The sequence below is a fragment of the Epinephelus fuscoguttatus genome, linkage group LG21 (genome assembly GCF_011397635.1).
Source record: "Epinephelus fuscoguttatus linkage group LG21, E.fuscoguttatus.final_Chr_v1".
Lineage (NCBI taxonomy): Eukaryota > Metazoa > Chordata > Actinopteri > Perciformes > Serranidae > Epinephelus > Epinephelus fuscoguttatus.
The window spans coordinates 24452751-24467822 of NC_064772.1; the positions used below are offsets into that span (position 1 = coordinate 24452751).

General features: G+C 43.9%; 1 protein-coding gene across 1 annotated transcript in view; it reads left to right on the forward strand.

Annotated features, from left to right (window-relative positions):
* Positions 1–14633, forward strand: part of stau2 (staufen double-stranded RNA binding protein 2) — a 123611-nt gene extending 108978 nt beyond the window's left edge. The window contains exons 15-16 of the mRNA XM_049564651.1: positions 12271–12336; positions 13512–14633. Of these exons, the coding sequence (XP_049420608.1) occupies positions 12271–12336; positions 13512–13547 (102 nt within the window). The 3' untranslated portion in view covers positions 13548–14633. The remainder of the gene's footprint in view (positions 1–12270; positions 12337–13511) is intronic.
* Positions 14634–15072: the final 439 nt, after the last annotated feature.

A 15072-nucleotide genomic window follows, 5' to 3' on the forward strand; every position in this document is an offset into this window, starting at 1 on the left:
GATCGTGTGGTCGATCTTTGACACAAAGAGGAAAGTGGAAAGAAGAGGGAGATTAGGAAGCACAGAAGAGCAGAAAAGAGAGAAATGGGACGCCCCTCGGGACTGATCACTATCTCTCCGCTGATAAGAGAGCGAGTGCCTGAAGGCTGGCTTTTCCTCCCACAGCTTTTTGTACCTTCCCTAGAGCAACTTGAGTCCAATTGTTCAGGATTATAGAAGATTCTCCCTGCGGCATAGAAAGGTGGATCTCTGCAGGTGGAGATGAGGTGATGTAATACTGCCTTGAAGTCACTGGGGAAACCTGATGGAAACAGACATTAAAGGGGCCCTACTGCGCTTTCCCTTATTTTCTGTCATATACACCGAACAGCCAGAACATGAAAACCACTGGCAGGTGAAGTGAATAACACTGGTCGTCTTGTTACAATGAAATGTTCTGTTGGGAAACCTTGGGCTTGGCCTTGACATTCATGTGGATGCTACTTGACGCCGTTGCAGACCAAGTAAACCCCCTTAAGGCAATTGCACTCCCATTGCCACTCCTCCGAAACTGTTCAGCAATGGCCCAAAGAACGTGACAAAGACCTCAAGGCATCAACCTGGCCATAAAATTCACCAGATCCCAATCTGATCAAGCATTCGTGGGACGTGCTGGTACCCCAGAGGTAGTCCCGATCCACAGTGGGGCCTCCTTGGATTGGACTGGGCTCTGACCTGTTGAGGCATGGACACAGGACCTCTTGAGGGTGTCCTGTGGTGTCTGGAACCAGGGTGTTGGCAGCAGATCCTTTGAGTCCTGTGAGTTGTGAGGTGGGGTACCAGCAAGTCCCACAGATGCTTGATTAAAGTATGATCTGGGGACTTTGGAGGCCAGGTTGTTGCCTTGAGCTCTTTGTCACATTCCTCAGGCCATTCCTGGGCAGTTTTTGCGGTGAAGCATAGTGCATTGTCCTGCTGGGGTGGACAGGGCCACAAACATTGGTGAGATTGGGTAGGTGGAGCATGTCAGGTGGCATCCACATGAATGCCAAGACCCAAGGTCAGCGCAGCAGGTCCCAGCAGGACATTGCATTGTAACAAGATGTTCAATGCTCTTTCTACCTTCGAGACAAGCTTATGTTAGGTCATGACAGATGTCTTTATATGGTCATCTGCTCCAGACAGGCTACTGCAAGTTTTTCCATTATGTAGCCTAGACTGCTACATGTAGCTACATGCTAACATCAGGAAAACATGTCATTTTGGTAGTCGGTGTTTCCAATTTCTCCCCGTTTTCAGGTTGTATTCCTGCTGGAAAATGTCTGGTTTGTAAAGCATTTGTTAGTGGTGCTTACTACTGAGAAAACAGTGGTAAGCACCACTAACAAATGCTTCACAAACCGGAGTGGCACCACTGTAATTGTTAGTCATGTCCCGGCTGCAAGTACACTGCTACATGTAGCTACACGCTAACACCAAGGAAACCAGTAATTTTGGCTGCAGATGTTGTTAATTTCTCCCAGATGCTGGATAATATTCCTGCTGAAACATGTAATTTGTGTTTAGAATCTTCCATTGGTCATTTTTAACGGGAGAAATGCCACTATACTTTGTTACAGTCATTCCCCAGCTGCATTGACGCCAAGATATGAAAGACTTGGAAATGCCTACTAATCAGAGCAGGCTAGGCTTTTTCAGGAGGTGGGCCTAAGGTGGCCACTAAATCAAGTATTTTGGACAGAGGGTCAAGACAGGTATTCCAGCACAAACGGGGTTTTTGAAAAATGAAGTGTGTAAACATGTACTGGGAGAAACTCAAACTTCAAGTATGATTCTAAAGATAAGCAAAATAGCTCCCCTTAAACTATAGATAACAGTCAGACGGGTGTTTCCCAAATTTCCAATGGTGACTTAATCATTAGCCCAAGAAGTGAATCCTCATTTGATGATCTTCGCCTCATATTTTGAAATATTTTCAGTCATTTTGATGACATATGGACACGGTCATGTCAGTGAAGTAACATTATTTCTGCTTGTTATTTTTACAAGTGAAGCATAAATTGTGAATGAAATAAATGTGGATCATTGGATGAGTCAATAAGAAAAAGTCCACCCAGACTGTGTCTCATCATTCAGGTTACGTCTGAGTAGGGTGGGGGGTGTTGCTCCATAAAAATTCAAGTGCCTTTCTTTTTGGGGAGCATTTGAGCCTAGTCAGTGGTCATGTTGATGAGTCATTGGCCTTGAGGCTGTTTTTCTCTTCTTACCCAATATCTTTGCAGGCAGTAGTCCCATCACTAATGCATTCTTCATGCTCTGTATTTCATCTTAAGCTGTATTTAGTCACTGATTCATCAGCAACCTTGGAATAAGTTAGCAATATTGAGGATGGACAAACATAGGCTCCCCTGCGTAACTTCCCGTGGGTGGTAGATTCCTTTGAAACAAGAGAAGGGAGATGATGAAAGTGTGTCATTGTCTCCATTCGTGATGAAAAGAGAAAGTGTCATACTTTCTCCTCTTGGTCAAAGAATGTGTCATTTTGCCACTGTTTAGTCACTGTTGGTCTGGATTGCTTAATGATGTGAAGGCAGAGTACTCCATACAGAAATTCAGCACCAAAAAAATATGTATCAATAGTATCAATCTTTAAAAATAGATAAATAAATAACAAAAACAGCTTAACCCCCTCCTGTATATGTTTGTAATATCCTAATATTAGTTTAATGTTTTAAAACCTGGAGTGATATCACTTTTCTTGTGCTACTTTCAGACGCCTTTCGCAAGTATTTAAACATTTGAACCTTCAGCATATTGGTACGATTTCTTTTAAAAAACATAGGAAAAAAGGCAATAAGCAACTTGGTTAGAAATGTCCCACAGATTGCCCAAAAAAATAGATTTACCTTGCCGTCATACAGCTCTTTCCGACGGGCCATTTTGCTGCAGCCCCCATGCACAGCAGTACATTGCTTAGTGTCCATGCTGGTAGATTAAGTTTATCAAAGACGTAACAACAAATAACAGAAATAAACAAGTTTGTTGATTTCGCATATCTATGCAAATGATGTTTGAGCTGTTGACAAATACACCACATTACATTGTGAGTGTTAAGAGCCAAGCTGTATTTACTGCTTACGTACTGTTAGAAATGCAAGATAGTGTTCCAGTTAAACTTGCTCACTTTTTATTGCTATTATCTCATAATAATGATATGATGTTATGTATCAAAAATAACAACCTGTGATCTGTTTCTTGACAAAGTTTGATTGTGGCATACGTGCACAGTGTTATCATAGAGGCCGTCTTTGACTGTATCTGCTTTTCCTCCGAGAGGCTTTGCTGACAAGGCAGGAGTATGGTATGCTGAGGTGCTTCTGCCCCTCGCCCTTTGCCCATATGTTTTGTGTTACGCCCTAGGAGGTGCCATGCTCAGCAGCTCGGTGATGGGAGGGGATAAAGCAGGCCTCTCCGGCCCAAATGACGCATGACATGGCGCTGCGCCCTGGGCCCTTATTTATGGCTTCCCATGTCAGCGAAGGCTCGCTCCCCTGGGGAGCCTCACTGCCGTTACCCGCTAACTTAGCTCAGCCAGCTTTCAGTGCTCATCTCAGGCCTGCTAGACACACAAAAGAATACACACACTATCCACTGTAGGAATTCTGATCACCGTAATGTGGCAGCATGCACACATGACTGCGAAGTATGCAGAAATCAAATAGATTTCCTCCGAGGGAAGTGTATTGAGCTGTACAACATTCATGGTTGCTACAGTGTTTCGCAAGAAGTGAAGTGACACGTATGAAGTGCTACTTCAGAAGAATTAACGTCATGTCAGGCTACAGCTAGACCACTGACAGGCACACACTGCCTCTTTTATCAGAGCCTCTGATGTGGAAGAGGATGTGAAATCTGGAGAGAGAGTGAGGAAGAGGTTTGGTGAGAGGATCTGAATACATTTTCTCTGTAGTTACTCTAGAATCCATGTACATATCACACCGCATTAACAAATAAGACGCATACACTGCCAACACTCATGCACACACAGGTGTTCTCCACAAGCTATCCGGGAATATTCAAGTGATCCCTGTCCAGGGTTTTGATGTGGGTCGAAGGAAAATAAAAAAGAATTTAGAGGAAGCGAAAGCCAAGGGATGAGAAGAAGCTCGAGAGTAGATGACAGAAGGGGAAAAAAGAGAAAGGGAAAATCTGCAATAGATAACGTTTAAAAGAATTAAATGAACATCAGAGAAGATGTGATGTGATGGCGTGGTAGTGACAACAGGGTTAACACAGGACAAAAAGATGGCTAGAGTTTTCTCTTCCCTGGTATCTCATGTTTCTTTGTGCTTTGGGGAGTGAGTGCAGAAAGAGGGAGCACTGTCAAGGTTTTATGTGGCCTTTTGAAAATCGAACAAGCCCTCTCCAGGACAATATATCCAGCTTGAGAACTTCTCTGACAACAGGGCACTCATTTTTCCAACTTCCCAGGTTCCTGACTGTAAAACACCCTGTTTGAAATCCACTCTGTTCATTGTTTAGTCTAGTGGAAGTCCCTTAGATCATCCTCATCAGCAGCCGTCCTGCATCCCCTTCATGTGCCGAGCCCCCCCCCCCCCCCATCTCGCAACAGCTCAGAACCAGCCACCCGACGTTAATCTGACTCTTTTTAGCAACATTAAGACGTGACAGCCAGCGTGTTACTGCAGAATAAGAGGATGTATGGTGATAGTTTCAGTCCATCCTCCACAGTGTTGTCTCATCTTCTAAGAAGAAACTGTCCCTGAAGTGTTTGTGAAACAATGATGTTGTTTGTGTTTAGTGCTTCTCGACTAATATTGTTCCTGTAAATGATGCGTTGCTTCTCTGTCTAGCCATGAGAAACATTACTGTGACAAAGAAATGATACAATGTTTGAACAGACCGAGGAAGATTTTGATTTGTAGCTAAAACAAACGCAGTGTTTCCCACACATTTATGTATTTGCCACAATATCAGCATTCACCACCACATATTCATCAGTCACTCTGAGCGCCAGAGCCCACTGTGCCCCAAGCTGGACTGTTCCAACACTGTTGAATTATAATATACCGTCTGGTTATTCAGAGCACCACACTCTCAAAGCACATAGCGTACTCTGGGCACAGATGGAGTAGCAGAGTGCTGAGTGCAGTGAAAGTGAAACCTCAACTTTCGTTAAGTCTTATAGGAATTGCAGACTATTTCTTAAAAACAACAGCACTCTTACTTTAGGGTTTTTCCAATCCACTTTAGTGGGGTTATCTGTCAGCTGTGATTGGTTGTTCCTAGTCACATGACGTGGAACGTGCTGCTACGTTCCAAAAGTTGAATTGTGTTTATCTCAGGGCACAGCAGTCATGCCCTGTTATAGCACGTCTACACTGAAAACAATGAATTTGAGGGCGCAAAAAACTCTGCAGCAGCTGCGATTCAAAGCCAACAAACTGCTGCAGAGGGAAAAAACTCATGAAGTGTTGTGCTTTCGCTGTGTTCACAGACCACGAAAAGACCATAAGAAAAGTTGTTGGGAGGAAAGAGACCAATTGTTCCCTAGCTCCTGCCTCTTTGGATGTCCAAACACATGACTTAGACAATGACTTAGGATCAAAGCAAAGTTAGGAGGCTGCTACTGATGCTCTTGGCCTGGACTTAAGATTAGAGGAGAGCTTGAGTAATGCAGCTGGATCGTATAGAGCTTGAGAAAGCCCTGGGAGTCTGGATCTGTTTGGTAAAGAGGGAAATACCACTGTACTACTGAGACTGGGTCACTGGGTTAAACCTTAAGCTGGTGACTGTGCTTTCATGTGGCCTCCAGCAGAGCACAGGCAGGATCTGATCTGATAAAGCCAAGAGAACATGCATACAAGGCTAATGTTTCTCTTTCTTCTACTGCTCTGAGTAGGAGGAGAGAAAGAGATGGAAGTATGTGAGAGTGAATGATGTGCTGGTGGTCTTTGCCTCATTAGGACCTCCCTGGTGTCTTTGATGGCTGCTAAGGGCCAGAGGGTGAAGTGATGGAGATCGAAGGATTGAAGTCTCCTATCGCCTCCTCTGTCTTTCTTTCCCACCAAACAATTTCATTTTTCTGCTCCCTGTCCAGTCTTACTCTCTACTGTCTCATTCCCTTGTGCTTTGTTTTCATCTTTTCTCCTCAGCCAGCCTTCCATTCCCACAAATGTCTTCATTGCTTCCCTAGGACCCAGTAGTCCAGCAGTGAGAGCTGACACAGGGGTCTGATTTGTCAGGGTCAGTGTGATCCAACGATCCATCAGATACATCAGGCCGGTGCCAGGGATTCCTGGGGGACTGGACCTTTGTTTAGCTTAGCCGCTGACGGAAGCGAAGGCTCTGTCGGGGAAGCCATTAAGAGCGCAGCAGGCCCAGAAAAATGAGCCGCCCTTGTCACTCCACATCAGGAGCTCGGCCACGGTCGCAGATCCTCCTCAGACGCCATCACACTCAACCGCTGTTTGTCCAAGCCTTTGAACTAGGGATCGCTAGATAGATAGATGAATGTGTCAAGAGGCTGTGGGGCGCTCCAGGTTGACTCGCAATCTTGGATTGATGAAGAGTGCTTGGTTGTTATCTGAAGTTGGGGCAAGCAAAGGATAGGTGAAGAGGGAGTGATGAGGGTGACTTCAGTACTTGTTCCTAAGGAAATTCAAGGGGCTGTGCTCCTATAAAGCACTGGCGTGAAGATGAAAGATGATGCTGAGAATCTGCAGTTGAGTCTTTACTATTGCAAGATGAAAACTGAGAATTCTTCCGAGAATGTGCGCTTGCACGTTTGCATTTCTAGATGACAATGAATTGCATTGCGGCAAATGTCACACCTTTTTCCAAACAACCCCACATTTTGTTGTTTGAGCCCCCTGCATCACCACCCCCGCTGTGCCAGTGCAACGGTCTCATTGAAGTGAATCAAGCATTGTTTTTGAAGCTACCACTGTACTCCATGAGTAGAAAGGACTTGTTAGATGGTCAGACTTTTTTTGTAATTCTAAAAACAGCAGTTTATTGTGTACAAACTAGGGTTGGATACCATTCCCATTTGAACCAATACTGGTACCAGTTCAGGTACCTAGACTTACTAATACTCAGCAGTAACTTCTTTCAGTACTTTACTTTCTCTGTAATAACAAAAAGTTACTTTTTGAACAAGCTGCAGGGGTGATGTAGTAGACTAAAAAGCAATTCTGCTCCTCTGCTCTTCTCTAATCACAGAGTTAATCCTCTGTCTGTCTTTCAAGATGAGATGGTCAAATTGTTATGCCAGATCAGAGCTGCAGTGACAGTTTTGGTTTGCTGGGAAGCCGATAGAGCAGATGCTGAGCTTGGTGGTTGGCCTCCCGACTTCGGGGTGCTTCAGCTTCCTGTCTAAAGTTGAACCAGGCAGCTCCACTCTATTGCTCTATTACCGAACTCAAAGCTCCATGGCTGGCTTCAAGGCTTGGGGGCACTCCGCTGCACTTCTGCCTCTTGTCTAGCCCCAACATCATCACCCAGATGCTTTCTCAGGTACCAACATTGGGCACCGATGGATTTAATGTGAATTGTATGTCTATAGTGCCAAGGTAATTGGGTCGGTACACTTAAAAGTACCAAGTTTGGTACCCAACTCCAGTGCACCAGAAAGAATGCCCTCCAGGTGAGACTATCTGAAAATGTGTGTCATTATACCCACTTTTAAACAACTAACAGGGCTCACAGATTAATGGCTGATTGATTTTCAAATAGAAAATATACTGGGTAATTCCTAGTTTAACCCACACGTCAGATTTGGGATAGCCCATAGTGGCCAATATCCCATTTTTTTAATTTGAAGCATTGATTTCAAAAGCCTCCGCCTTTCCATTCCTCTCCCATTTGTGAATGACTCAGCATCCTCTCTGCACATTGTCTCCTATCCCACCTCTTACTCTCTCTTTGTTCCATGACAGAGATGGAACACCTCCACCTTGCGTGTCTCGGCCTCAGACTAAACATACTCCTCTGGTGTTGATGCATCAGTGTAGCGGCTGCCTCTAACGATGGCCAACTTATCTCATTAGAAAAATAATGATTTCACTGGCTGTCATTCCCACAGATAGGCCCAGTATTTGTCTTAGGCTGTGTGTCCTTCGCTGAGCTGCTGGGCCCAAGGATTGGCTGCCACGGCCCTCATGCCTGCCTGTCGTATATCAGCAGCGCTGCCACCGTCAAGCCGCTGATTTATGGCTGTTTATCTCCAGTCGCCGCCCCCCCCACCACCTCTTCAACAGATGGGCTCGAGCTATTTACTCAGGGAGAGAAAAATCCCAAACCGAATAAATACAACAAACAAAAGGTAATCACAGGGAAGTTGGTTGTGATTACAATTTATTGGTCACCAGAGAAAATGGAGATTGATCTGTCCCTGTTGATTATCAGGTGTGACCTGATCATGTGTCCTAGATTTATCTGGCTGCGTCAGGTTTCCCTCTTATCTTAATTACTTTTCCCCTTCAGTATGTGTGGACAGTTGTGGTCATTGAGAGATGACACTGATATTTATAAAAGCGCTTATATGAAGAGTCCCCTGATATGATTTATGTTTATTAACAGTGTAATTGTGAAAACATTCCTTTCAGCTGTCATGTTCTACAGGGTTGTCGCCTTAAATCTCTGCAAGTATATTCAAGCTCTAAATCTCGCTGGCTGTCACATCTTCACAGAGAAAAAAACACATTGCACCATAAATTGTCTGTTGCAGACTTCGAGGGGCTCTGGCTGATTTCTGAGTCTCTGGAGAAAGGCTTTCAGTAATAACCCAACAGTATCAATTTTTCAAACTAGTCCTGCTATATTGTTGCACATTTTTCAGTACCTGTAAGGATTAGTTGTTGTTTTTTTCTCAATTTGATGGATACAAACCAGATTTTGACCCTTGCACCTGTCAGTCATAAATTATGATTCCTGGTTTATGTTACTCATAATCTGAAGTTAAACACTTTGAAAATGATTTTGGACACAGGCACACAGATGATAGTGTGTAACATCCTCCTCTACATATTGCATACCATAGAGACACATTGATATGCCATGCGGTGGGATTTATATTTTCTCAGGATTAAAGCGTGATAAATGTTTCCTCTCGACACATATTAACTTGAGTACAGACTGTTATTCATGGAGACGTCTCTGTCTGTTCCTCTGAGAGTATCAGAAAAATGTCTCCCCATTCACATATTCTTATGGGGAGATTTTAATTCATCTGCACCACGTAGCTGATATAACTAATAAGAATAAAGTACAGATTGATGTTGGTGGGCTCCGTAATGAGGTCAGCTCAGCCAGTCGTCACATTTCACTCATCTACTGAGCAGCGCCACGTATGCCTTATCTCGCCCCTGATTAACCAGTGATAGAGTGTAAAGGATATGGGCTCGGTCTGACCACTGTAGCACCAGATGTGTGAAAAATAATGAAGTGGAGCTTGAAGAGGTGATGTAATTTGTTTTAAATGGTTTTTGTAGCTTTTTAAATAGTAATGATCACTTTATACTAATAAGCATTTATCAGTACTTTTATTACTGTGCATTATTTACTAGACCACACAGTGTGTGTAAGAACTACTTCAGCATTAGCATGTTTCACTCTGCACTGCAGTTTATTTAGTCAAACCATTTTCATGCATGTACTTTAGATAATTATGGAATTAACTTTGCTGGATATTTGTCCACATTTAATCAGACTTACATATAAAATGATGCGGGTCCACCATTACATGTTTTTTCAGTTTCCACTGGGAAAAGCTGTGGATGGTCCCAGTGGAACTGTTTCACCCCTCTGTTGGGGTACCTAGCACACAGATCTGGTACTAAAATGTCGAGCTGTGAACACTGCAGTCTGTTGATTGGTCAATAGTGGACGGTCACTCTGCTCAGGGCTGAGTTGTGGCTGCTTTTGAGGCTTATGTAACCACTGTTCATACCATGGAGAGTTTTATTACTGTAACCATAAAATAAACATGATGTTTTGCTGCCTCTCGCAGCAGGTGGAGTTCGAGAAAAAAATAACTTTAACTGTACCAACAACCGAAAGCTTTTACAGTGGAACGTTAACTTGTAAATTTACTAACACACCTTAAATTTTATTACTTTAGTTTTTATATCACATACACTTTTAGTAATGAATGGATCCTAAAGTGTTTATATATAATAATTTTTGCCGGGTTATATGAATGGCATATATTCTAATTCTCACTCAGAGAGATAAAAAGCATCGGGGATCGTCGTTCTGGCAAGTCTAAACCCCTGAGCTTGCCTGAGAAGGACTACATGCGCAGTCCTGCTATCTTTAAATATCCCATGGAGAGAGACGCTCACTGCAGCCTGTTCTATTTTGTTCTGAAGATGTCGCTTGTGTAACCCCGTACTGTGGACGATAAATGAGGCGCAGACTTCCATCTGTGTCACCGGTAATGAGGAAATACAGGACGGGACAGATTCAAGATGCTAGTTAGCCAGTAAGCACATTAACAACACACCTCGATGTTGAAAGAACAAATTATAATAATGCTCTGTTTGTTTCGATCTCACTTTGGTTTTAGTCTTTTGTTTACTTTCCTCACTTCTGCTCCTCATACACTGAGCTGAACTGCCAATCAGGGGGATTTCTCTCGCCACTGGATGGCTCAGACGCCAATTCAACATGCAAAATCGTCTGAAAAGCTGCAGACGAGGGCGGACTAGTGCAAACAGTCCGCAGGAAACACTGCAAAATCTAGTGTGACAGACACTCACCGATGGCTTGACATTGACCATTGGTTTTTCAGGGCCCTCAGACCTGGTGTGCTTCAGAACATCACGTTTCATACGACACGAATAATGAATTTTCTACCATTTGAAACCAGTGACGTCCACATTGATAAAACAGTTGTGAGCACCAAATTAAAACAGTCTGTGGTGCTTTTAAAGTACAGTTAAATCCCTGTGAGTCAGCATGATAACACGACAACAGATTGAGTTCCTGTTGCACTGATACTGAATAAGAAAAGTATTGTTTTGGAACAGTTGTCAGTCATGATGGTCGGTGTTGATGAAGAAGCACTGCCAGACCCAGTGGTGTCAGTTCTGCTAGGAGATATATTCCCCAGTTACCCCTGACACTGACATGCAGAGGGAGAAGGGAGAGAGGGCAAACACATCTGGAGCTAATCTTTAGGATGGAGGAAGGATCTGTGTCAGGATCCGACCTGAAACCTGGTTAAAATCAGATTGACCGGTTCATTTTGGCACTCTCAAACAGCTCTTTTCTAGAAGTGGTCCTCAAGTGGTTTCTGCTCATGAGTTGAATTGTTTTTAGGTGACGAAGGCTCAGCTCAATGATCGTCTTAAGTGTCACCGCAGGAGTTAATCAACACTTACAGCGTTACAAATACAAATGTCAAGACCGTTTCGCTAAAACGCCGCGTGGCTCTCAGGTTTCATTTGTTATTCTGTTTATCTACCAGTCCCACTTCACATATCACGTGTGTCAGTCTACGCCGCACCTCGCGACTCCCACACATGTTGCGTATATTATGATAGCAGGCCGGATCCCCCTCACATCACAGCCCCTCTTGCTGGCACAGACAGACAGGCGGGCGATGAGCAGGAAGGAAATGACATCATGGCGTTTCTGATGGAGGCTTGGCACAAGGCATCTGTGAATTATTTAAACTGCATGGTGTGAATTCGTGGATATAGTTTCTTAATGACTTGGCATTACAGTGCTACACATGTGAGCACAAACAGTAAATCCAGAGCTGTTTCCTTGAATGTGTGAGGCTGAGAAGTGTCGTTTTGCGCTGAACGCTTCCCCTTCTCCACCACAAATTGAGCATAATTAAGTCATTACACAATTAACAACACAAATGTCACACACACTTGTTTATTTTCACTTATTTGGTGTGGAGGATACACAGATAGGATTGAGTGTTTTGCGTTACCTTTATGATTTATAGGTGTTTCAGACCTGCTGCTATTTGTGTAGCTGTGGTCACAGAGAATACAGATGTCAGTCAGATTGACTTAGGAAAATGCAGAGCAGCCAAAACATAAAGTGGAAATGTTAACCCAATAACGCTAGATAAACAGTCAGCGGAGAGGAGCCAAAGTCAACAGAGAGCGAAGGGAAAGTGTCCTGCTGGCATCAGGTTTCCCAGAGTAAGTGTTATTTGAAAAGCAGCTGAAGGGTGACACTCACTCTCCTCCCACCCAATCTCCCTCCCTCACTCACACGACCATCTGTTGTTCCCTCTCTTCTCAGGCTGCTCTAAGTGCCTTGAAACAGCTGTCGGAGCAGGGACTGGACCCGGTGGATGGCCCCATCAAGGTACGGTAGGACATGGATCACGCCAAGTGCACAGGCAGACGCAGCACGCTCACTCAGTGTTGGATGTTTAATCAGTCGGCCAATCAGGGTGGGCAGATGCTTGTCTAGCGAGGAGCCAGATGTGCGTGCGTGCATGTGCCAGTCTGGCTTTTTGCAAATCCTCAGCGCTGCAGGCTGGCCCATCATCAGCTCCCTCCCCACCCACACGCACACGTCCAACATTTCCGCTCGACATTTTTCTTCCATAGGAAAGCAGCAGTAGGCGTCTGTATTTACATGCACCACACTACTGTCAGTACTCCATACTTTGCATGATTGCTATCGTCACCAAGGCTTAGTCATGGCAGGAAAGAGGGCTTTTCCACGTACCTCCCCTCCACGACAAGGAAGGGAGGGAAGGAAGGAGGAAGGACAGCAGCGGAGAATGAAGTCGGAACGCTGTGGGGGTTTTTTGGAAACCAGAGAGGAAATCACTGTCAAACATTTCTGGAGTATTTTCATAGTAGGTGTGCCCCAGGAAAAAAAAAAAGTTTAGGAAGGGTTGTTTTCTTGCAGCCTTGTGTCTCCTTTAGAGAGGGAGAGAAAAGGAACAAAGAGAGGAAAGACAACCGCAGAGTTATAACAACTTCATTTACGTCACCATCACAGGAGAGGGGCAAATATGGCAGCAATTACACTTTCACCTGAGAAGTTAATCGCTCATTTCTCGCTGTGGTATTTCCCCCCTCGGCCCCTAAAACTCATTAACTCGCCTGTACTTTGCTATTAACACATTGTTGGTCATCAGGCTTCAGATGATTGCAATTATCAGCATGAAAATACACAATTTTCCTCCAAATGTTTTTCTTTTCTTCGCAACCCCACATATGAATCAGTGTTTACAGTCCCTTCTGATAAAAACCACAGAACAGGAGCCGGTTAGTGTGCAGCAGATTGAGGTCAAGGACTTCTCAAGTGTGTAGAGTCATAGCGGCAGCACTTTCGGTTCCTTTGAAAGTTTTCTTTTACAAGAATCGCTTATTGTACTTTGGAAAAAAAAAAATCACCCACAAAGTCCCGGGATTTTCCTGAGGAACAGGTAGAGCAGATTCCCCAGCAGCAGGAGGGATTATTAGCAACATTGCTGGAGTTCTCGGAAGAAATCAGCCCTAACACGGTTCTGTTTGTCTTTTCAGACCAGTGAACCATGTGGGAGGGAGGACGGACATTAAACAGACTAACTCAGGCACCACCACTCAGGTCTGCAAGGATTCAAAGGCTGTCGTCTAGGAGCTGACAACCCCGAACCCCCTCCTTCGGCATACACAGACCTGACAAACCCCTTCCTTCCTTCCTCCCTCCTTCCTCACCTCGATGTCCCATAACCCTAACCCAAAGTGTCCCCACTTATCCACAACCCCCCCCCTACCCTCTCTACCCACCCCCACCCCACGATTGCCACTGTATCCTGCAAAACCTGTCAACATGCAATAGGGTGGATGTGCACCGAGAAATGACCGACTAAAACACCATTACCTGAGTCTATGTGAAGACAACGCTATGTTAACACGTTTATTGATGATTTCAAAATTTAGAGGACAAAAAATAATAATAAAAGAAACACAAACTAATGAGAGAAATGCATGGTACTGTATGAAATCAAGGGAAATCCAAAGTGATACACTGCATAGACAATTTTCCCTTTGGATAAATGTCTGTTGGTATGGTTAAAACAAATATGTACATCATGCCATTGAAACACAAAAGAAACATTTTAGGGGAGAAACCAACTTGCGTACAGTAGCTTATTTTCGGGGGTATTATGTTTCCGTTTTTTGTTTTTTTTTTTTGTTTTGTTTTTGTTTGTTTTTTTTTTATTATTTTGTTTTTTTATTATTATTATTTTATTTTATTAATCTAACAATGCTTGAGTACTGTATTTAAAATTAACCAATGCCAGTGCTGTGAAAGTTGTAGTTGTTGTCTTCATATATAGTCACCCAGCTTACCTTGTATGCTGACATAAAAAAAAAAGAGTTCATCTATCTATATGGATGTGTATGACTTGCAAGAGTATCATATTCCGAAAAATAACACAGAAAAGTTTTTTTTTCATGTGGACAAAAAGGACAAAACTGGTGTTAGCAGTAATCAGTAGAAGTGTTGACCACCCAGGAGGGAAGGTTGGACTAACCTTTACTTCCTGAAGGGTCTAACTTTCCCCGTTTAACATAACCCCACACTGGCATAGCATCACTGGAGCATCACCTGACCAACAGCGGAGGCAAGAAAGGGGGCCACCACAGTTGTACTTTTTAATCTAGAAAAAGAGGCCAGTGGCTAGTATTCTGCACACTTTCTCTAATGCCAGTAAATGTTCAACTCCAGAGAGTTTTGTACCGGCGTGACTGCATGTCCTCCAGTGAATGAAAATGTCCTCTCCATTCCAGTGATTTTGTGTCAGTGGATCGTCCCCCCTCTCCTCCCCCCCCCCCCACAGTTTTGTCGATCACATCTACACCCATTGTGTGTGTTGTATTGACCCGCCAAGGCATCAACTGGGTGCTTTTAATGCCTGCATTCTGTCTGGAGTGCAGCTTTTGAGCGGAGAGAGCCTGCAGCCGCTGATTCCGCAGACTCCCTCCACTAAAGGCCACTTTGAGTCACTTTGTTCACTGACATTGAGGACGTGTCTTCTTCTTCGCTGTGAGTACAATGTGTAATAAGGCTGTTTCTGTTACTGAAATGCAGTAAAAA